Source organism: Miniopterus natalensis, chromosome 11, assembly GCF_054644295.1.
Source record: "Miniopterus natalensis isolate mMinNat1 chromosome 11, mMinNat1.hap1, whole genome shotgun sequence".
In the NCBI taxonomy this organism is placed as follows: domain Eukaryota; kingdom Metazoa; phylum Chordata; class Mammalia; order Chiroptera; family Miniopteridae; genus Miniopterus; species Miniopterus natalensis.
In genome coordinates this window covers 55,354,010-55,379,013 of record NC_142091.1, presented here as the reverse complement: position 1 = coordinate 55,379,013, position 25,004 = coordinate 55,354,010, and the positions used below count along the sequence as shown (strand labels likewise).

The window sequence follows — 25,004 nt, the reverse complement described above, 5'->3', positions numbered from 1 at the left end:
ATGGAAGCTGGTGACTGGGGAGGCGCATTCTCTATGAAATGCGTCCATAATGACCTTTCTCGGCAAGCAGACGTCATCTAGAAATCAATTGATTCTATTTTGGACACTCTAAGATGAAAGAACAAAATGAATCGAGGTCCCTAAACATGACAGCCATTCACTTGTACTTAGGCGTGAAGGGGATATTACCCTCTTGGGTAAATGGGACTAAAGGTAGCAAATTACAAGCTAGATGGTAGGTTGAGGCCGGTTCATAACAAGCCATGTTGAGACTGGATCTGGTAGTTGCTGAGCATGATGGTGGTTTCTGGACTGAGAAATTATGGGAGCAGATTTATGATTTACACAGGAGAAGCCAGCAGCGGGACCAAGGTGAGCGGAAACAGGCCAGAGGAGAAAGACAACCAGAGGCTGTAGATCTCGGCCAGATGATTAATGACCAAGACCTGATCTAAGACGGAAAACAGGAATGAAAAGGAAAAGCGTAAGTACGGCGGAAACGCACAATGACCATGGATAAGTACATATATTTTCTCTTTGAAGAAGTCCTAATCCTTCATAATTCTTTCAAGACCTCTAAGAAGCCTTAATTCTTCCAAGAAATCTTACAACGTTTTATATAGTCTAAAACCTGGGGAGGGGGTGGAGGCAGTTCCTGGAGGAAAATACATGAAAGGGTAGGGATCCCCTTAGACGGGCTCCCTCCAGGAGATTTCACCTCAGGCCCCTCCACACTCGGCCTCCAGCAGTTCCTCCAGGTTGCTGCGGAAGGTTCCCACTGGTTGCTGGCTTCAGCAGCTCTGTTCCAGGTAAACTGACCTGCATTCTCTGTATTTGCCTTTCTCACCAGTTTTCAGTGTGCAGGTTTGTCCTGTAACCTCAACACTTTGATAGATCTTTAAAAAAGCCCTTGTGTTTTAGTTGGTTCAGCTCTTTTTTGTTGTGGTGGTGAAGGTGGGAGACAGGACGTCCTAGCTCTTTGCATGCTGAGGTGGAAACCTGAAGTCCTGACATCTTTTTGAAGTAAAGGTTTAGACTTCAGTGTGTTTAGCACCTATTCATACAAATCATTTCTCCCCTCCCCCTGGTTGCTAAGTAATGTCGTAGTAGCCTGGTAACAGCTAAGAGCTACCTTCCCAATGTGTTGCTATAGTAGCAGCAGCTTTATTTGGAGGGGGGCCCCGGCTGACCAGCAGGCCCCCTTGGAGATGTGGTAGTCTTCTAACCCTGGAGGGCAAGAAACGTTCTTTGCAGATGCTGATCTTTATTGTTTAACGTGTAAGATAATAATGGATAAGTGGCCTCAGATGACTTGTCTTCATATTTTGCACATATTTCTTGCCCTGGGTGAAATTGAGTGTGTATTTTTAAACTGTGTAGACATGGTATTTTATTTTCTGAAACAAGAAAAAGGAGCCTTTCGATCTATCACCTGTTCTAAATCTGGCATGATGGTTAGAATTTTATATATGAAAAAAACACAACTTGAAAGTTTTACATGGGTAAGTTCTGATTTAGGCAATGAGGCAGAATGAACTAATACAGGCAATCCCGTATGTTCTGCTGTCCAGCTCCCATTCAAAAACTTTTTTTAAAATGCTAATAAAATATAACAAAATATAAATCGGAGCTCAAATGAAAGTGAAATTCTAGACACCAAAATACGGAGGGGCTTAAAGCGACAGGGGAAAGAAAACTCCTGAGTTTAGGAGCAATTCGGATGGCTCCTTAGAATCCATTTAGGGAAAGAAGTTGTGGCTTTGGGGATAAGAGAGACTTTAAAGAGGATCTTAGTTCCTGGGAGCAAGTTCCCTGTACAAGTTAAGAAAAAGATACAACCCCATTACTGAACCCACTGCATCAGTAAAGCCATATGGCTATTGTCTCTGCTTGATAAAATAATGTACCAAGCCAATTATAGTCCTGCTTAATATGCACCAGCCACAAACCTCTTAAAATATCCTCAATTATATCCTTTATGTACCCCTGCTCCCAGTTAGTGTTGAAACCACGGCGTAGGTCATTCCCAGTCCTCGGTATTATGTTTTCTAATCATATTTGCATATGAAAAAATAGTTTTAAGAGCAGCTGTAATAGAAGCAGCGACTATAGTCACTAGGCATGCATTAGAGATTGGACAGACACACTCTTACTTCTCACTGCTCTTGCCGCAAGTTAGCTAAGACGTGTAAGCATCTGAATGAAGGGCTGATGAAGCACCACAGGGAGAACGTGAAATAGAAATGAGTAACACATAGAAGCTGACTTTTCAAAATTAATCATTTTGTGATTGTTACCCTTATAATCATCAATGTATTTTAATTTACAAACCTATAAATACAAACATGCAGTTTGTCTCTCGTTCATTATACACAGGACTAACCATTTGTTTTCTCAGTGAATGATTTAACATACATATACATCCTTTCCATTATGGCAGCGAAAGAAAGTTATAAGCTATTTCACCGGCAAGGAAACATAAAACGAACCGGATTGAGTTACCGTTTCTATGGGCATCGTGTAGGCTGGCCCCCCTTTCCCTCACAACCAGCTAGAAAGTCCCATCTTGCTTTGTCAGGGGTGAAACCAGCCAGCTGGCACTGAGCAATTTAAACATGTTCTCTCTTTTCTGTACTGCTGTGGGCTCGTGGGGATAGAGTCAGTGTGATACGGTGGTGTCTTGGACAGGGTCCAAAGCCTATGTGGCTTGGAAATGCAGACATTAAACGCTCAGATCGGGCAGCAAGCAGCAATAGTTATTATCTTGTCCAAGGACCACCTATTCTCTTTATTAAAATCTTGGCTCTTCTTACCAAATCACATGTCAGTAAGTTGGATCTAGAACTTATCATTTGCCTTCATTGGTTTATCTTAAGAAAAAATATTTTCCAAAAATAAAGTATCACTGCACTCAGACGCTGAAAAGAAACAGCATGCACTACTCAGGCTTGGCTTACCTGGCCCCAGCAGCAGGATCTGAAGATTAATTATCCTACATAATATAATGACCTGTTCAGTTTACACTGCTTGGTATAATTGTCTTGAATCTACGGGTCACAGTTCCCTTTGAGGTTCACTAGAACCAATTTCACCTGATGATAGACACTGTAAACTTTAGAGGATATACTTTACCCTGGATCTTACAACTCTTCCCAAGGGCGGTCTTACGTTTTGAACTGCCTCTTTCTCCCAGCAGCCAACCAGCAGATCCTTGCAGCCTGCTTTGCACTTAAAATTAAAATAAAATGCAAACTGTTTACATAAAAGATCTATATAATAAGACCCCAAGTATTTCTCTAATATTACCTCTCACTCGCCCACCCTGTCCAGATCGTATTATCCTATTTTTCCTGTTCCTCAAATATATCTACCTCATTTTCATCTCAGGGCCTCTGAGTCCCCTGCCTGGAATCTTCTTCTTGTGTAATTCACATAGCTGCCTTTCACTTAGTGTTTATGTCTCATTTCAAATAGCATCTTGGATACACACCTGATCACCCTTGCTTGTTGCTCTCCAGTCTATAAGACATCGTCTATCACATTTCCTTACTCGATGTCTTACAGAGCTCACCACGATTCTGTATTAACAAAAATATCTGTCTATGTGTTTATCATCCAACTTCCTCCTTGAGGCTGTAATTTATTTGAGGGCAGGAACTTTTTGTGTGTGTCATGTTTTCTCTACTTTCAACAGAAACTGGTAGATAGAAGGCATTCAGTAAATGAAAAATAAATGTACTTACATAGTTTTAAAAACATGCTTTTAAAGAATTTTTCATGTCATTCTATATTTCAAGTATTATAAGCAAAATGTTAATTTAAATTAGAATAGAAACTGCTGCAGAACAAGTTTATAAGTTATTATAATGTATAGTAAATATAAGCAAAGTTTAAATTCACACATTAAATTCCCTTATTCAGTAGACATACATAGCTTATAAGATATTATGGGGAAAATACTTTAAGAACAATTTTGGTAGCTAAAAGGGAAATTTTAGAATGGTAGGTCTTAGTTTAGGGAACATAACAGCTTATTTATTTTTGAGTCATGGCAGAAAAAAGCAATTTGTCTGGGGATAAAGTCATCCATCACCCTAACTCCTAGCTTTCTATCAAATGGAAATCAACACATGGCAGAACTTATTTATACCTGTAACTCTTTACATGATAGTACAAAGTCCCCACAGTGATTTGGGTACAAAAGCAGCCACTGGCCATGGAAAGATCATGGGCAATGGGAATCAGAAAATTGGAACCTTAGTTTATCTTTATTATTAAAAGAGTTGTATAAACACCACAAAGTCATTTAATGTTATGGCTCTCTATTTTTATAAGATCTGCTTTGTCCTTTCCAGATTTAATAGGGACTAATTTGCTTATTGTTGCTCATTTAATTCCTGTGATCTTTTATATATTCAACAGTAAAGTATATGTTTCAAGCTGTTCTGTTAGGTAATGGCTGTTGGAGAAAAAGTTATCATTTCTCAACTCTCAGTCCAGGAGTCTAGGGAAGTTACCTCACTTCTTTGTGTTTTGGGTTCATTAATTATCCTACATGACATAGTTACCCAGAGAAGAAAGTTATCGAATGCGAACCCCAAGAAGAAATTCTATTGAAATGGACTCAGCCTCCCTATGGTAAACTGGGCCAAAATTCAAAATTAGAGTCTAGTGGCTGTTTGCTGACAGGGGCCTCGTAAGGACACTGTAAGCTCGGAAGAGCCACAGGCTGACCTGCTCCCCGGGATGCCAGCCGCCGCAGGGAAGCTCCTTGTTCCCTCACTGCCACACTGTCACCCACCAGTACGCTGTGATCTGTCATCAGAACGATGCAAAATGTACCCTTACTTGCATTTATCCCAATCAATCCAAACTGGACAACTTGGAACCTCATTTACATGAATCAGACCGATATGGGACCTATGGTTAGAAAGTTTTCTATAAAAAACAGGCTCTCCTTTGTCTCTATGTTTATATTTCTTTCAAATTTTGGGGGATTCTTTTTGAATTTCACTAACTTGGACCTTGTAAAATTTCCCCTTTTCTTTTAGGGATAAATGTAAAATACTTAGAAGACATGGGTGTCTCAGAGCTTAAATGTAACCCACAGCTTTAGTCTCTTCTTGACCAATGTAAAAATCAGAAATGTTTTAACTGACACAACCCGTTTCATCCCCTCTTTAACCACTGTTTAATTGAACTGTTTAATGAAGTAAATGTGCATAGAAGGGCACACTTTGCATAGGTGAGCCGATTGGTATATCATCCAGACTTAATGTGTATAATTAGCATCTAGATTAAGAAAATAACACTACCCACAAACCAGAAAGTCTTTTCTCGCTCCCTTCCAAATAAAAATAGTAGAGAGAGTCATAGAGAAGAGGTGAATAAAGAGGAGGTTGCAGAGGGATTTAAATGACAGTTTAAGTCTGTTATTTACTCAGTAGAGATTAGGGAGCTTTCAGTGTTTTCTAATCTAATCTGAAAAGCCTTAAGACTAAGAAATGCTGGATGTGAGGAGTTTCAGTTGAGGAGCAGAACCAATGACAAGAAGGAAACCCCTGGCCAAGTTATCCCTGTGCTGGAAATTACAGGGTTCAATGACTGATGTAATGCTGGTGTAAATGAGGGGGCATGTAGGTGAGGGAGGTGGGCTAGGAAAATCAGGACCATTATAAAGAATTGTGGAATTCTTGAGACAATAAGGTTGGGCTTGAAACTTAGGGTTACAGGTATTATATATTCAAGTGCAGGTAATCACCTTTCACTTGGAAATGAATGCCTGAAATTTAGAAATAAAGAGGGGTTATTAGATGGAAAGCTAATAAATGTGTTATGAAAAGCATAGCAGCAGCTATGTGTACGAATGTCGTCACCAATGAAGAAGGTGCAGAGAAAATCAGAGCAGAAAGTACTGTAAAATTCACAAGTTGTACACAAGAGAGGATGTTGAGAAGCCAATGAATAAATAGGCAGGCACACAGATGGATCATCAAGAGAGTGAGGTGTCCCAGATGATAAGGGACAAAAAGAATTTCCATGAGACAGTTGTGTCGACAGTGTGACAGGCTGCGGAGGAGTCCAGGAGAAATGGGCGAGAAGAGAAGCCATTGAATTTGTCGTCTTAAATTTATAATTCTCTTTTATCTTTCTGTCCTTGTCTACATCTAAATTGTTTTTAAATTCTCACTTTCCCTGTCAAAGTTTAGGAACAGAGCTAGACTTAGTTATGGTTAAAATGCCTGATGCCAACATGAAAAATATGCTTTGTGAATGTTGTTATATGTTATCAGAATAAATTTACTACGTCCCTCGTTCATCAAATGTTCACTTAGTTCTCAATATATAACAATTACTTTTCTGTGCACCAGAGGGATAATGACAAGAAAGACAATTCTCTCCCTTCACGGAGCTTGTGTTACAGTTGGAAATATAAATATAAAAAGATAATTTTATGGCAGTGCTATAAAAAAACAAAACAAAGCTTCAATAGGGACTAGAATGTAGTAGATTTAATTGATGAAGGCCATTTTTCATTCCTCTCTGAAACAGTCCTTTTATATATAATTAAGAATTTTTTTCCATCAAGAAGTAAAGTATATTTCCCCTCTTATTGTTCCTGAAATTGGCCATTTAACTTACACTGGAGAGTGAGATGTCAGCAGACATAATGTAAGCAGAGCCTTTTAAAGTGCTTATGTTAGGTTTTTATATATCATGTCTACACCATCATAAAAGGCACTTCCTAAGCAATTTCAAATTGTACTATAAATCTGCCATAAATAAGACAGCATTGTATCAGGGAAAATGTAGACATATAGATCAGTGTAACAGGACAGAGAATCCAGAAATGGGTCCACATAAATACAGTCACCTGACCGTTAAAAAAGGGGGGAAACACAAGCCATTGGATGATGAATGATCTTTTCAACAATGATGCTGGAACAGTTGGCCATTCATAGGCAGTAAATTCAACCTAGAAACACTCTTTACACCTTTCACAAATATTGACTCAAAAGAGATCACAGATCTAAATGAAAACTAAGAAAATATAAAACTTCTGAAAGCAAAACTAGGACAGACTCTCTGTGGCCTTGGGCTTGATGATGAGTTTTTAGATAAATCAGCAAAAGCACAATCTATATGATGCAAATTATATCAAATTCTGTAAAATACAAAACTATAGAGATGGTAAACAGATCAGTGGCTCCTAAGGGTTCAGAGGGGGAGAGATGGAGTTGAAAAGCTGAAGGAGGTGAATTTATTCTTCATGAAACTGTGATGAGGGAATACATAACACTATCCCTTTGTCAAAACCCACAGAACTTTAAGCACAAGGAGTAAAACTCAATGTATACAATAAAAAATAATTTAAGACATTGGACAATTGTGCAGAATACAAAAAAAATCAATATGGATGCATTACAAATATATGAAAAATTGTCACTGACAAGGTTGGGATAAAAGGTTTGACCTAAGCCATTTTGAAAATAAATGAAGTGTCTGTAAGACTGAAGGCAAATAGAATTATACAGAAGCACTGTGCTCTAGTTGGCAAAGTTGTTTCCCTTGGGAACAAAATTTAAGAATTATAACACTGGGACTGAACAACTAAGTAAGTGAATGGAAGATGGTGGGCACAGTTCTCTAACTGTTGGAATGAGAATTTACAGATATGCAAGGAATTTAGAATGATCCAGAGAGTAATGAATTAGAGTTGGAGATATCAGAATGGATTCATGTCTTGTTTAATACATTTACAGATAGCTACATATACAAATATTTATAAGGATGTGTATATCCATGGATCAGTATTAAACACATGCATTTCCTATGTTAGCTGAGTGGAAACGATGACACCCCAAGAGCAATGACTATACCTAGTGACTAAATATTAGTTTCCAAAGCCACCCTCAAATAAGAGGACTAGGGCTCCTTGGAGAAAAGGCTGCTTATAAGAGTGGGGCAGGAAGGAAATATAGAAGAGAATCTTACAGTATCCAAAAGTAAGAAAGTGCCCCCCCAAAATACCTCATAATAATCAGGGTACATCAATAGTATACAGAAAACAACTAGAACTGAGAGTTCCCAATGCCAAAGCTCAAGCAATTTGGATAACAACAACAACAAACATAAAATAGCTTTGCATTTTAACATAAAGTATAAAATAAGTGTCCATAAATCTATAGACATATGAATAAATAATAGGCAGAGCTCTTGTGCGGGAAAATTCCAAATAATTTATGAAGATACTCTGTCTTGAAGAAGGTAGAATATAACTCTTCACCCCTTCAGGGTCAGCTGCACATCGTGAATTCCTTCCCAAAAATACAGACAGAAATGGGAACAAAGTCCCTTTACAGTGCGGAAATCTCACCAGCACCATCTCAGCAATAGTTAAGTTCAGCAGCAACAGTGACAAGCCAGTGTTGGTAGCATGTACCCTTGATATTATGAGATGAAAATGATTTTACTTCTGTGGCCGTCCTCCCCCAAACATGTCACTCCAGTTTAATCATGAGACAAACATCAGACAGACCCACTTGACGGGACATTCTGGAAAAGACCTAACCAGTCCTCTTCAAAACTGTCCAGGTTATCAGAACAAAGATAACCTGAGAAGCTCGCAGGCAGAACAAACCTAAAGAGACACAAGGACTAGATGTAATGAGGTATCATGGATGGGATCCTGGGATAGAGAAAGGACATAAGGAAAAACATAGGGAAGTGAAGGGGGTGTGGGCGTTAGTTAAGGAATCAGTGTGAGTTCACTAGTTGTGTCAAACGTAAACGCTCAGATAAAACGCTGGTAACGGGGAAACGGGGTGCGGAGAGGAGGGGAACTCGATTATCACATGTTCCGCCCTGCTGCTGAGATCCAGCCTTCCTGATGTTACCCCCAAAGAATATACCAAATGTCGCCCCTTTTCTCCATCTATTGACATCCGAGTTGCTGTGATGCTCATTTCTGGGGACAGCGGCTGGGCTGGCGGGAGGTGAGCTTGGGAACGAGCGCGCCGGCGTTCAGGGCCGAGCTCTCGCTGCCTGAGTAACCCGGCCGTTACCAACCTCTCCGTGCCTCAGGCCCACTTCTGTAAAACTAGGATGACAGAGGCCTTCTTGATGATTGTTATGAGAATTAAATTAGTCGGCATTTGTAAAAAGTTAGAGTATTACTTGATACACAGTAAGTTATACATATTTGATAAGTAAAAATGAATGTGGCTTCCAGTTTGCTTTCACTTGCTATTAGATACCATAAAGAGGCAAAATAAGCAATCTAAAAAGCTATTGACCTGGCAGGGATAATAAATTCTAACAGGAATGGCAAATGTGTCTTTAAAGCTATGGGACCCCAGCTCCCAGGATTTTCATTATTCAAATTGTTCAGGGCCTCAGTGAATCTCGTATAAACTGGCTGAGGGATCCTGGGAGTTGGAATATTGCAGAAAGAGTAAGTCAAGGTGATTACTGCAACTGTGGATAATTTCCCCCATTGTGATTGATTTGACATATCTGCTTGCATTAATTCTTGCATTAAAGTCATAAAACACATATTAGAGAACACGTTTCAGAGTGTTAAACCAACAAAGGTCTCATGAGGGCTAAGGGACTTAGTTAGCTATATGTGTTTCATTTGTTTAAGTGAACTTTAAAAAAATGCAAAATCCTAGTACGAATTTCTCTGATGTTTATGGATTATAGTATTGTACAACCTATATTCTTTTATATGTAAAACTTCAAAAACAAATAAAAATCTTAAATACAAAAAGTAGTACACTAGTTCTAGGGAAAACATAAATTACAATACAAGGTCGACCCAGGGTGGAGCAATATGCATGCAACTGGAGTGCAGTGGAAAATGAAACTGATTAATAAGGTTATAATATTTAAGGTATTTGTGTGGCTGTGTTGTACATTTAGTCCCAACCTTCCTTGAAGCCGAGTGTGAAGTATAACAGCCTGTTTTACAATTCTCTTTACGAAGGACTAGAAAAGGTACCAGAAACATAGAAGGAGCATAGCTATTCCAAGCAATAAGCTCAAAAATAAAATTTGCACAAACCAAGGTTATAATTTAAATCAAGAATATCAATTATTCCAGGAACCAAGGGAATACAGCCCAAATTCACGGTTATTCTTACAGCAAGGATAAAGCTGCGACACGTTGCTGGTCTTCCTCCTGCGGTGGGATGAGCGGTCAGACACTTTCCTTACCCATCGCATGCACTCAGTTTCACTCGTCGGCTCCCACACTAGGACGGGCTGAAACACAAGCGAGGGAGAGTCAATTCTATAGAAACTACATTTTCTTCACCACTGTATTCATAAATAGCTAGCAGTGTCTGATACATAATAGATATTTTTGCATAGATAAACAATTTTTAAAATGAGGCGTGTGGGGCAAGCGTGGATCTTTGAGTACTGTCTAAATTCTCAGACAACCACTCCATGATGAAATACGGTGGGGAAGCACGAAGCCACGAAAGGTAAGTTTCAGGGATATTCATGCTCACCGAGGCTCCTTATGGCACTGCCTCCTGCTTGCAGAGACAACTTGGGATTTTACTCTTGCAGACGAGATCCAAAAGTTCAAGTAGATCTAACTCTCCCAGCATGCAGTTGAAAACAAATCCAGGACATCTTGGTTTACTGCAAGCACCCTGACCTCTCCAAAGTCATAATAAAGATGTAGGAGGTTTTCCCAAGATTTGGGGACTTTTGATGACATATCTATCAGAAACTTTGGTCACAGCATCATAACTAAGAAACCCTGAGAGAGAAAGCAGTGAGGACAGGATGTGCAACAAGAGGTTGTTATTTTGAATATTATTAAAAATATGTAACTTGTCAGTCACCTTGGAACCAATAACATCGCACACATGTATCTCAACATAATGATTAGAACTATGAATATTGAGTAGTGGTCTCAAAACTGGGTTGTGGTCACCCTAGAGGTACATAAGATGTGTTGTGGAAAAAATGGTTAGATCTCCCCCCCCCCTTCCTTCCTCCCCCTCGTCTCTCTCACTGGCTCTCGCTCTTGCTCTTTGTCTCTCTTACACACACACAGTAAAATATTAAAATTAAGATTAACCTTGACCCTCAGATTTTTTGTTGTGACATCTGGTCCTTTCAAAGATATCTTGTGATTAACATTGAAAGAATTTGCCTTGTATCACTAACATATGTGTAAGGAGCCAATTTAGTTCCTAAATTACTCAGAAATAGTTTAGCAGAACATCTGGTTACTGTGCTACTAAAAATGAATTTCATTTTAATAGATTAAAGTTATATAAGCCTCTTTTGGGAGAAAGAACAGGCAAATTAATTTTTTATCAAATGTAAGAATTATATGTAATAAAAATTTTCGTAAATGAGATCACTTTTGTAAAAACAAGGTGTGTATCTATGTGATATTTTTTGACATAAAATATCTAAAATAATGAGTGTTTTCCTACAATATCTTTTGTATCAATTTCCTTTTTTAGTTTAAGAGAACATGGTTTCTGTTGGTTTTCATTCATTCATTCATTCATTCATTCATTCATTTTTTATAAGTATTATGGGGAAATTGAAGGATCTGCTCGCTTTGTATTTTTAATGATGGATTTTAGATGAGACTTCCTCATTTATACACTGGTGGCCTGTGATTTCTTAAACTAGTCAATCTAATCTTCCCATGACAATGCTCCAATTTTCAATGGTATTTACATTATATTTGACCCTTTGGATGATTAATTTGAGACACTGTAGACATCTCTTATGTCTCTCTCCTCAGCCCTGACTCTCTTAATTGGTGGTGGCAGTCTTCATATAGATTTAAAATAAATATATTATGTGCGTATAAAGAAGAATGCATTTTTCTGTGGAGAATTTGTGGCTTAAATGAGATTCTCAAAAGGACTGAGCATTAGAAAAATAAATAATGTAATGTTTTAGGCCAATACTGAGTTTTTCAAAAAGTCGTTCCAGTAGTGATTAATTTTCTCAGAGCCAGTACTAAGTTGCTACAGAGTCTCAACCACTCATTGAGTGAGTTAGTTTACTCATTTGTAAAAAGAAATATTTTTAGGATTAGATTTAGTTTTCTTTCTAGCTGCAAGACTCTATGAGTGTTTGAATTCATTTCAAAGTAACAAATATTTCCAACTCTTTTGCTGAAATAAATAAAGTATGCTCAGATTAGAATTTACCAAAACAGTAGGCTATTTTGACTTTATAAAGTAATTATTAGATATTTATTAATATTTTAAACATTGATACCTATTTAGAGGTTGTTCATGGGATGATGGCATGCAATTCTATTTATTAATGGACTTTTAATTAATCCTCAGTTGAATTTTTGCTATTTTTAAAGAAATTATTCAGCAGAAAGAACTTGGAAAAGTGATCTATACCATTCCTTCTTACCTGTAGTCTATTCTCTCTTTGAAATAGTATGTATATGTATGTACACATAATATACACATATGTATATACATATACACACAATACTTGCAAAAACATGGTTAAATCTTGAAAGCATTTTGTTAAAGAAAATAATCCATACACAAAAGACTTAAAATTTTATTTACTGTATGATTTTATTTATATAATCTGCTGAAAAAAGTAAAAACTATAGATAGAAATAACATCAATGGTTTCCAGGGTTTTAGGGTGGTGGAAGTTTATTAATTACAAAGAGATATAAGGAATGTATTTAGGGAAACAAAAAAGTCTTGACTTTATATATTTTTAAAATATATTTTTATTGATTTGAGAGAGAGAGGAAGAGAGAGGGAGAGAGAATCATTGATCGGCTGCCTCCCTCACGCCCTGTACTAGGGACTGAGCCCATAACCTGGGCATGTGCCCTGACTTGGAATCGAACTGGTGACCTTTTGGTGCAAAGGACTACACTCAGCCAACTGAGCCATACAAGCCAGGGCTTGACTTTATGTTTTTAGCAATAAAATGTATTAGTTACTATTTGTATATGTGTATTCTGATTTCCTGAGGTGGTCACAATAACTAAGACAAATGGTCCGCAAACCTTATATACTATTTAATAATTAATTTGAGTTGTTAATGCTATACCTGCACATACAATTCTATTTCAGTCTTCATTGTACAGTTTCTATGTGTTTCTCTACCTGTATTATTGTTTATTGCTCATTTCTCTCACTAGATAATATGCTCCATCACAATAAACACCGCCTCTGTTTTAACACCCATTTAAACTATAACAGCCAGAGATGACTAATAAGTGAATGGCTGAGATGCTGATGCTTGAGACTCTACTACATATTCTACTAGAAAAAAAAGGTCTGTATTCTCTTCCAAAGATCCTAGAATTATTGTTCTCCGATTTGTATTTGAAAAGTCTTAGTCTTTGCAAGTAGAGATCCTCTACCTAGTTGAGAACTTGGGATAGTTTAAATTTACTCCTTAACAGACAAGGAATGCTTCTCTAGCAGCCATTATGGTTCAGCACGTAACTGACCTGACAAACAATGACTCCACTTCCTTCTACCAAATACAGGGATTGATGGTTTATTAATATTATGGACAACCATGCTGAGGAGCTAGGGGTACAACACATAACAAAATCGTATAGGTGTCAAAATACAGTCAGTGGTAAACGTGTTTTATAAGTACTTCTATCTCGTTGGGTATGATTGGATGTAATGGTCCCCTCTATTTGAACAATTCCTCCTGCCACTTGGAGGCTGAATGGAGACAATTTTTGAGTGTGCCAGTGACAAGCCATAACAGCTGCACTGGATATTTGTCCCCAGAATCCTTTGAAAATATCTGCTTTAACCAAAATAATTGTTTCAGGAAAAGTCTGCAGGTATTCATTACGACCACATGTTAGCTTTTCAAATTCCTCATCACTCTAAAAGCATTTTATATTAAATCATTTTTAATAACTCTAAACTTTTAAAATACATTCTTCTGCCTTGTTGCTCAGTGTGTTATTTATTTTCTATCGAATCTACAAGTGGAGCCAATATATACAGGATCAAGCAATCGAAACAGAATGTAGCACCTATAAATTAGGGGTTTCAAAGAAAGTTCAGCTTTTTCTTACTAGATTTTCCATTCAAATTAAAATGTTTCAAAATTGTTCCAGTTTAGATGTATTGTTATTTTATTCTCTTGGAGAAAGCATCCTGGATATTGAACATGCTAGATTGACTTCCAAACTTGAATCTGTTGTAGAAAATAGAATGCTTCATGGTATTTCTCTGTAGATCTATTTTTTTTTCTATCCCTAAAATGTCAATCCTTTTGGCAACAGAATGTTCCACTTCTGTTATTATATCACTATCTTTAGTACAGTGCTCTTCCCTAGTTTGTTAAATAAATGGCACTAAATATATGGAATGCCGTTCACTACAGAATGTTATTTTGTGATAAAACACATTCCTTCCTTCATCAGGCCTATCGTAAGTCCTTGTATGTTCCAGGCACTGGGGCTACGGAGATAAAGGTGAAAATTCCTCCTGCAGGATGTCATGGTCTAGCGGAGGCTGGTAGAAAAACCCCAAGGTCTGAGGGGCACAGGCACAGGAGGAGATCAGGCACGGAAACAGCGGACGACCGAGCTGAAAGTTTGCGTGTTTGAAGATATCAGCCAGATAAAAAGAAATGGACATAGCAAAGTGTGTTCAAAATCCCTGTAAGAATTTTCCTATGGCTGTTACCGGGGGCTGGTGAGACTGGAGAGGTGGCCTAGAGGGTGAGCTCATAAGGTCCTATATGAAAGATGAAGGCAAATCTTTAAAAGTATTTACTGGAAATCACATCATCATGTTTCCCCTTTGGAAAGGTCAGTACTCTGGATTCTGGATTCATTTAAGCACCAAATACTTTACTTTATAGAGTATCTGGCAGTTAATTTATGCACAGTGTTTATAGATAGAGAAGAGAATTATTGTGTTTATGTTTTGCTTCCTTTGAGCCAGGCTCTAGTACATTGATTGCAAACATGCACCCGATACCTTCTGTCTCGATATATACTCCTTGTAATAGATTTCACAAATCTGAGGAGAAGAGGAGTCTGTTTCTCTGCACCTCAAATCTGAGTTAGCCCTGTGACTTGACTGGGTCAGTAGTAAGCAATGATAATAATTGTGTGCTCGTCCCAAGCCTAAGGGTTCAAAAGACTTGTACATTTCTAGTTTTACCCTTGAACCCCATACCCTTCCATCAGCACCATCATGCTATGGGAACATGTAGCAGCGAGCACGCTGGGATGCTGACAGTGAGGCCACGGGGGGCGAGCCAATCCCTCTCAGCTACGGGCACATGAAAGGAGGCGACCCCTCCCTGGCCTGCCAGCTGACCACACTCATCAAGGAACCCGGCTGGGGTCAGTTTCATGTAGCGCAGGTGAAAAGGTCTGTTCAGGAGACGCAAAGGAATGAAACTATGTCAATGTTATAAGCCATTGAAGTTTGGTAGATATAGAATATACATTATTATAACAATTGATAACTGATACATGGGCACTGCACAGTATTTTAATATGTTGCTATGTTTAATTCTCATATCTACCTTGCAGGGCAAATATTCTAGTCTGCATTTAGTAGACAATAAATCTGAGCCTCAGTTCATTGTGTTTTCCCCTTGACACTCAGATGTTAAGTTGCAAAACTGAGGTTTAAGTTCTGGTTAACTACTGCTAAAACCCCGGATTTTCTCTGACAGCTCTGTGGTCTTTGCAGATTCCTCTCTCTTGACCAAAGGAATGAAGTCAAGTACATTTAGGTCTGTGTTATAACTCATGGATAACTGAGCTGAATCTCAATGAACTAAACCTATCTCCATTGATTTGATCACTAATGAATTTTTATTTCAAGAAGGCTACAGTTTTAACCAGATAATACAGCTCCTTGGGAAGGAGATATAAATAAGTATGCTTTAAAAAGCATCCTTGTTATTAGACAAGAAACCACGAAAAAGAAACATGATGCAAAATCTTTATGAAGCCTTAATAATAATTACTGCTAGGGGTATTCTCACCCCAATCTACCAAATTAGGAAGCGTGTGAGTGCACTGTGATGCAAAACAGATTTCTCTCCCTTCAACCTATGAGAAAAGCAAATATTTTCAAAGACATTTCCCTTTTTCAGGCCCAGAATATAAGCACTGTACGTATTCCCACTTGATGGGAAAAATGTGCTCGCTGCTTAAGCTATTGTCATGTCGCCTGTTATAACAATGATATGTTCAAACGTTGCCAGTCAGTAAACTTCATATAACAAGCGAATCAGAGTTAACAGGACAGAGAGGATATATTCATACCTGGTTTATAATTTTTGCACTGATTGAAACTGGCCAATTTCACTGCTGTGTACAATTACCTCTTACTTTATTTCTGGTTAAAGTAGAATGCGGTAATTCATTTTTAGTTGATCAAACTTAACTGTTAAAAGTTTCACAAGCAAAATGATTTCTATCATATTTGTGGTTTTTTATTTTACCAGGATCATTTTTGAAAGCAGGTTCTGGAGATCTATAAAGAATCTCAAGACTTTCCTTACTGTTCCGATCCTGGATGACAGACCTGATAATGATCTTGCATATGACATTGACTGGGGAGTTGTTAGAATACATGTGGTGTTTGCCTAATTCCATAAATATGACATTAATACTCATTTATTTATTTGAGGCTCTCAAAAGGGATACATACATATACAAATACAGGGTTGGGCAAAAGTAAATTTACAGTTGTTCATATGAAAAGTAATATAACAACTGGGAAATAATAATACAAGAATAAAGACTGTGTTGACATACTCACAACTGTAAGCCTACTTTTGCCCCACCCTGTATATACATTTGTTTCTCTATGCATAGTTCTTAACAAATTTTATCCTATGTCATTCTGGTTCTTTGCCTAAATCTGTTCTATCAATGAATTAAAAAAATGAAAAATTCAACCTTTGTGTGGAAATAAAATTCCAATTTCAGGCAGAACTAATAAATGGAAAACATACATTGCTTTTTACCCTATAAATGGGAACGGTCTGGTCTTAATCATGGCATAGAGATATAAGCCCCATTCTTTGTCCCAACATTAGGTTCTACTTGTGAGTTGGATAAGATTTCATTCAAACATGGGTTTATTTTTAATTAAGAAATTAAGACACATTGTCTCCAATCAAAAGTAGAACTATTCCTGAGGTTGGCAAATTATGGCAGTAAGTTGGACATGGGTGATGACTCTTCCATTTTTTCCCAAATGCAAATGGTTAATGGATCTCTGGGGATATTCAAAAGAGTATTGGAAGGAGTCCATATAAATTTTAATAAAAAAAGAAAACATAAACTACAGAAGAACAGCAATTAATGATACTATATTTGCATTCTGGCAAAATTAAGCATAGTCCAAAAGCCATACATATATGGCTAAAGTTTAGTTATGAGTGACCCTCCCCCTCCAAAAAAGTAACTGTGAGTTAGAAAAGGACTGACTTACTGATCACGTATGATTTCGGTGGAGTGTCAGGGGCTGGGATGGGGCTTCACCATTCTCTCTGTCTCATGAATCTATTATGCATGAACTCTGTTCCTAAACTTCCTACACCCCCCCCCCCCATATCATACAATTTAGCCAGGGAAAAGAAATGAAAGGCAAATGAAGGGAATGCCCTTGCTTTTTACAGAGACTTCCTAAAATTTACCCATGAAAGAACAAAATTGGCATGAGTCTTAAAAAAATTTCTGATCAAGATGAAGCAATGTGTTTCCAGTACAAAGGATATTAGTTCTTGGCTTAGATATTACTCTATAGATTCACTAATTTAAAAGTAGTGACATTAAAAAACCCATTGCCACATTAGAAACATGATGAATTAATCTTGTTTGCACTAAAATATTTGTAAAACTTGATTAGCTTTGGTCAAGTTAAGGATTGACAAGTAACTGATAGATCACATTGAGTAACAAGCAGCAGCATCTTGTCTCAATGATACACAATGGGATACAAAATAAATCTACTTTCTCTAAAGTAAATAATAAACACACTATGTAAGCCATGTTACATATCCTTGTAGACGATCGAACTTGACAAATCTGTACTGTTCTTTCCATCTTTAGTTAAAGAGGCTCAAGAATTAGTAATTCAAGTCTAAAAATATATATTATATATATTTTTATTTACAAGAACCACTGTGGACTTAAGGCAGAATTTGAAAAATGAATAGATTTGACCTTTACACAACACCACTTAAATGAACTACTGGCACACCTGCGTATTTCAAGACACACTCTGGTGGTATCGGATGTAACCGCAGTGGTTTTGGTGAACAGAACCACACTTCTGCTTTCTCTGATTAACTAGCAAGCCGTTCATGGTAAAGCGACCTCCTGGATGAGATCCTATTAAAGCAGGATGTGCGCACACCTGGAAGTCCAGTGGCGGAGAAATATGAGCACTACGGCTGCACTTAAAGGGTATTTTATTCCCTGGTGACTTGGCACTTTTCTTTTCAAGTGTCAAAGTCTGAATGTCATTAATGGGCAAGGTCAGGTAGGTTATAGGCGCCTTTACAAACAGCAGGTATTTGTGGAAAATAGACTCCTGATCAATGCAATTGATGAAGTCTTTTTATTTTGGACCATAAAGAGGGCTGTGGGTCAAATTCATCCATTCTGAGGAGCACTGAAAGCTATTTTCTTGTCATAGATACTTCACACCAGAACTGCGACCTTTCAAATCTATAACAACTACCTTATAAACTTTGAAAAGAATCAACTGTTGGCTGTGAAACTGAAGTTATTCTCCGGTTAAAATAAATCAGAACAAAAGGCCTGTATACAAAATTAGGTATTTTTGTGCTAATTGTTGAGAAGCTAACTGATATAACTTGTTTCACCAATGCTTTTACAATTACTGCTACTAGCAACGAACCACTTATGTGTGGCTAGTACTATATAGTGTATCAAGAAAATTTTAATCAATTAGCTAACAATGTTCACAGCAACCTTTTAGAAACACATTCCCATAGTACATGTAAAACTTTATCAATGGTTTATCAGTTTACTAATTTTATTAACTGTGCTTCAGTTCTTATCTAGATAGAGTTGAATCATAATGAGAGTTAAGTAAGTTAGAACTATGGCTGGCACAAAGTAATTGCTTAATAAATATTTATTATTATTTTACTATTATTTATAAAGATAAACAGGTGAAAATAATTGGAAGGGATTTTTTTTTTTTTTTTTTTTTTAAATGCAAGGAGCTCCGTAGAGGTGCATAAATCCAAATAATATTTTACCACTTAGTTTAGAACTTAAAGACAAATATTTCTAAACAGCATAAATTAAGCTGTAACTAAAAAAATTGCCCTTTTTTCTAGAGACTCTTTTCCATTTTCAAAGTGGTAATTATGAGGTTTTTTTTATGATTAAACTATTAAAAATTATGGAGAAAACCCTCAGATCATTAGCTAAGAAGTGATTTACTAAATAGCTGTTTACACTTAAACCTAAGCTTTACATATATTAGCCTAGTCACATAAAATACTCCTTTCCTGTATCAGAAAGATGCGGCTTTGAATTTAACAAGTGTTGTTACATTGAACGGAAACAGACATTAGGCAATAAGATTAAAATTTAAGAATATCACTAACAATAAAAAAAGTCTATAATTGTCAAAGAATCGAAGAGAAAATACAAAATAAAAACTCAAATAAAAAGTAAAAGTAGGAGGGGTGAGGCTGCAGCCTCAGGAAGTTCCGTCTGCTTGCTCCCAGCCCGGGCCGGACTCCTGGTGAAGCCGCAAAACCCCGGCCCTGAAACCCCGCAGGGAAAAGCTGGTTGGAAACGCCGCGGGCGCGGGCAGGGCGGGCAGGGCGCGGGCAGGGCCCGGGGAGCGCGGGGCGGGCGCGCAGGGGGCGGGGGCCGAGCGGGAGCACCGCTCCCCACCGCACTGCGCCCCGCAGGCCCAGGGAGGGCGCCCAGTGCCGCGGCCGCCCCTGGGGCGCGGACCCCACGCCTGCGCCAGGAAGGGAAGGCTGGCCGTGTGGCGCGGGAGGGCGGGGGCGCAGCGAGCGCGGGTTCGAGGGCCGGCTGGGACGCCCGCCCACGGCGTCGGAGACCCCAGGGTCCTGCAGTCTCTGAAGGGGGCGGCGGGCAGGGCGCGGGCCGCGGGCCGGCCTGGCCGTCCGGGGAGAGAGGCCCCGCCCCCGGGGAGGGCTCCGGCCTGCAGGTCTGCGCCCTGCGGGGCGGGGCGGGGCGCCTCCAGCCGCCCAGGGGAGCCTGAGCCGAAGCCCCGCCCCGGAGAGCGGCCCGCTGAAGTTTTGTTGGGTTTCTGTTTGGTTTGGTTTAAATCCCCTCCTGCTAGAGGTAAAGACCAGGGGGCGCCGGCCACCCAGGGAGGGCTGAGGCTTTGGAAGGAGAGGGGGCACCTGTCCACCCCCCGCAAGCTACGCCTCCCCCCCCCCCCAAATGTGTGGAAACCATGTGGACGGACCAGAGGGCCCACGGAGCCCAGCTCCGGGGAAAGGAAAGCGGCCAGAGCAGTTCCCTCCCGGGAGCGAGCCCACCCAGCCTCCAGGGGGCAGGCCCCCGGCACCGGCTTCTTGGGGACGCCCCAGGGCTCCAGCCAGGCTGCCCGGCCGGGATGGCACCGGAGACCCGGGGAGCAGGACCCGCCCGCGGGGCGGACACGGGCGGAGGGCGAGTCCAGCAAGCTCCACAAGCAGCGCACCCTAAGGCGTTTTTGTATTTTGGCGGCAGAGGGGTTTCTGTTGTTCTTTTGTTTCCTTTTGGGGTGGGTGTTTGTTTTTCTTTGGTTTGGATTTTCTTTCTCTCCCTTTCCCCCCATAGTAACTGCTTTTATTTTAGTCTATTTTTTTAATTTTTCATTCTTTGTGTTAAATTCTTATTTTTAATTCAAATTTTTCTTCTTTTTCCTCTTTTCCCATTTTTCTCTTCCTGTTCTATATTTAATTTAATGTTATTACTTTTAAAAATTATTATTCCATTATTTTTTATCTTTTATTTTTACACTTACCCTATGTCTGGTCTCTTCCTTCTTTGCTTTCATTTTTCTTTTTTTATTAATTTACTTCAGTGTTTTTGTTTTTTCCTCTAATTCTTCTGGTCTCATGCTGTCTAGTATTCCTTTTGTGTGTGTGTCTATTTTTGTTTGTTTTGTTGCTGTTTTCCTTCGTGGTGTTTTTGGTGTGGTCTGGTTTGGTCTGGTTTTGTTCTCTCAGCACCTGTTCAATGGTTTGGTATGACGTGGTTGAGACTCACCCTCACCAAGCCAGAGGACCGAGCTCATCCACAAAAGGAACAACAGCAGTAAAGCCCCTAATTCAGCAGGAGAACCCACAGAAGCCACACAAGGGTCATTCTACAAGTTCAAGAAGATCGAAATCACATCAAGCATCTTCTCAGATGACAATGACATGCCATTAGAAATCAACAGCAGGAAAAACACTCAAAAACATTCAAACTCATGGAGGCTAAATAGCCTGTTGATAAACAATGAGTGGGTTACCAGTGAGGTCAAGGAAGAAATAAAAAGCTTCCTGGAAACAAATGAAAATGAACACACAACAACCCACAACCTCTGGGACACAAAGCAGTCCTGAGAGGGAACCTACCTCAAAAAATAAACATTTCTAATAAACATCTAACCCTACAACTTTTAAAGAATTAGAACAACAAGAAAAGCCTAGAGTAAGTAGAAAGAAGAAAATAATAAGGATCAGAACGGAAATACATGACATAGAGACTAAAAAAATACAAAAGGTCAATGAAACCAAGAGGTGGTTCCTTAAAAAGATAAACAAGATTGATGAACCTTCAGCCAGACTCATCAAGAAACAGAGAGAGGGCCCAAATAAATCAGAAACAAAAGAGGTGAATAACTGACACCACAGAAATACAAAGAATGCTAAGAAAATACTATCAACAACTGTATGCCACCAAGCTGGACAATGTGGGCAGAATGGACAAATTCCTAGAAAAATACAATCTTCTAAAACTGCATCAGGAAGAATCACAAAACCTGTATAGGCCGATAACAAAAGCCCTGGTCTGGATGGTCTGGATGGTTTCACAGGGGAGTCTTATCAAACAGTCAAAGAACTAACACCTGTCCTCCTCAAACTATGCTAAAAAATCCAAGCGGAAGAAACACTTCAAGCTCCTTTATGAGGCCAGCTCCTCATTCCAAAACCAGATAAAGACACTACATGCCAATATCCCTGATGAACATAGATGCTAAAATCCTCAACAAGATATTAGCAAATAGGATCCAGCAATATATTAAAAAAGATCATACACCATGACCAAGGGGGATTTACTCCAGGGATGCAAAACTGGTTGGTACAATATTCGCAAATCAATAAATGTGATATATCACATCAATTGTAAGACAAAAATCACATGATCATATAAATAGATGCAGAAAAAGCATTCAACAAAATCCAGCACCCATTTTTTATAAAAACTCTCAGCAAAGTGGGAATAAAGGGACCATATAAAGGCCATATATGACAGGCCTACAGCCAACATCGTACTCAGTGGTAAAAAAAGGAAAACCATTTCCCCTAAGAACAGGATCAAGACAGGGATGTTTGCTGTCACCACTCTTATCCAACACAGCACTGGATGTCCTAGCCACAGCGGTCGGACAAGAAGAAAACATAAAAAGCAGTTAAGTAAATATAATTTACTTAGAAGGAGGCATGTTAGCCACATGACCCTCTGCTCCAAAGTGCTTCTTGCTGAAATCTTGAAATAATGAAGATGCTGGAGAAGCATTTTTAATCCCAATTCTTCTTTTCATTCTTACTAGAAGTTGGGGACAGCCTCGTTTAAAATTAGGATTATGAAAGAGCTGTAACTAAAACCAAAAGAAAAGTTATTTAGTGTAATTTTAAACCAAGATACAAGAATGTAACAAGCCTAGTCTATAAAATGATTTCAATTGTATCACACCAAGTTAATGTCATCACATATTACATGTACACTGTTAATATATTTCAAAGTTTACTTATTGGACACAAACAGTTGATAGTTCTCCAGGGAAAATGTGTTGTCTATTTTCAAGAACCATAAATACCCCTTCAAATGGTTTCAGGACCTTTATTTAAATGGAGTTCATTCATAAGATTTAAAGTTACAAGCACAATTTCTTATAATCCTGAATGTTTATGCCCGAGCTCTTCTAAACTTATCAAAATAAATATTTTCACAGTTTTTAATATAATTTTAAAAAACTGGTTTTAGCTTAAGTATATGAACATATTGATATACAAAATAAAATCTTACATATATATTCCCTATATAAGTTGTAACAGAAAGTTTCTGAATACCTTGCTTAACACAGAGACTTCTTTTTCTTCTGCCAGAAAGTCAGATAGAGAAGCGGATCTTTGAAAATTCTGTCGCATTTTACTAAATCCATAAAGGTTAAGCTGGCGAAGTAAACTTTTCATACTATCAGTTTTAAATATTCTGAACGGGGCCTTTCTTTCCAGAACTTCTTTCTTAAAGAGGTCTTCATTAATCACTACAGAAGTTCCATTCTCATCCCACCAAATAGACTTAAATTGATCGCTTTCAACTATTTTCCACAGTTTTCTGGGAAAGGTCATAGAATGAAAATCATTATCTTCATCTGGTTCGGAGGCACAAAATGTGTAACGTGGTCTTTTTATCAACGTTTCTTCGCACAAAGCCTGAAAGGCACTTTCTTCTATCATAGACCTCAACTCCAAGTCCCCAAGGTAAGGGTGAACACACAGTGCCGATCCAATGGAGGTTTCTGAATCATTTGACCCCTCTTTAGGAGAAACAATATGAATTTTTGAAGAAACATGGGCCATTTCAAATAAAATTTTCTTCACCTGACTTCCACATATGTATAATTTTGAACACAGCAGCTTCAAAGTCTGTCTTGGCAGGCCTACGCAGGACAACTGCTCACGCTGTCACAATGGGCCTCAACCTGAGGAGCTGTGACATCACAAACGACTGGTCTCCTAGCAATTAGATGGAACGCTAAGCCAGTGTTTCCTTCTCACTCTATAAATTTTATTCAGTTAAAATTAAATATAGGCCAGTTATTGATGCAGTCACCAAAAAAAAAAAAAAAAAAAAATGAGAACAGCAAAATCTCTTTGCTATAGAATCTCTCAATAAGTAAAACTTATCTGCTAATCTATTTGGGCCCTGAAATAAAAGTAATTTCCTCCATTCTACATACAAACTCTTACTAAATTGGTGCTGATAATATAAGATTGGTAAATGAGCAATTAAAAAATGAGTTAAACAGCAAAAAAAAAAAAAAGTCAAAGTGTATTAATCAGGATTCTCCAGAGAAACAGAACCAATAGGTACATACACACATAGATACAGGATGGGGCAAAAGTAGGTTTACAGTTGTGAGTACGTGAAACAGTTTATTCTTGTATTATTGTTTATTAATTATTGTATTATTTTCCATATGAACAATTGTAAACCTACTTTTGCCCCATCCTGTATGCACACGTGTACACATGTGTGTATATACACATGTATGTGCACACATATGTATATCTTACAAATGTAATGTAAACTCTCCCTTTGTATATGTATGTGCCTATATTTATTCTCTCTTTGTGTATTTGTGTGTGAATATATATACACACACATATACATACATACAGAGCAGGGGTGAGGAAACGAAAGGAGGGAAGAAAGAAAAAAAAACACAAGGGATTTACTATAAGGGATTGGTTCACATGATGATGGAGGTTGATAAGTCCCAAGATCTGCAATCAGCAAGCAAGAGACCCAGGAAAGGTGATAATATAGTTCCAGTCTGAGTCCAAAGGTCTAAGAATCAGGAGAGCCAGTGGTGGAAGTTCTAGGCTGAGTCCAACTCTGCAGAAGACTAATGCCCCGGCTGGAAAATAGGCAGAGAGGAGGGAGCAAATTCCCCCTCACTCAGTCTTTAATTAGATAAAGCCCAGCTACACTGAGGAGGAAAATCTGCTTTAGACAA

At 38.5% G+C, this 25,004-nt stretch overlaps 1 protein-coding gene across 1 annotated transcript; it reads right to left on the bottom strand.

Annotated features, from left to right (window-relative positions):
* Positions 1–22,685: 22,685 nt before the first annotated feature.
* Positions 22,686–23,844, bottom strand: LOC107531914 (heat shock transcription factor, Y-linked-like). Its single transcript, XM_016206118.2, has 2 exons — positions 23,332–23,844; positions 22,686–22,859 (listed from the first exon to the last, which is right to left on the bottom strand). The coding sequence occupies exons 1-2, from the start codon at positions 23,842–23,844 to the stop codon at positions 22,686–22,688; spliced, it is 687 nt and encodes a 228-aa protein (XP_016061604.2).
* Positions 23,845–25,004: the final 1,160 nt, after the last annotated feature.

Excerpts from the sequence above, each read along its gene's own strand:
- LOC107531914 (XM_016206118.2), bottom strand. The coding sequence starts at position 23,844 with ATGGCCCATGTTTCTTCAAAAATTCATATTGTTTCTCCTAAAGAGGGG. Across the intron at positions 22,860-23,331 it reads AAGTCTCTGTGTTAAGCAAG|TTACAGCTCTTTCATAATCC; the intron begins GTATTCAGAAAC and ends TTTTGGTTTTAG.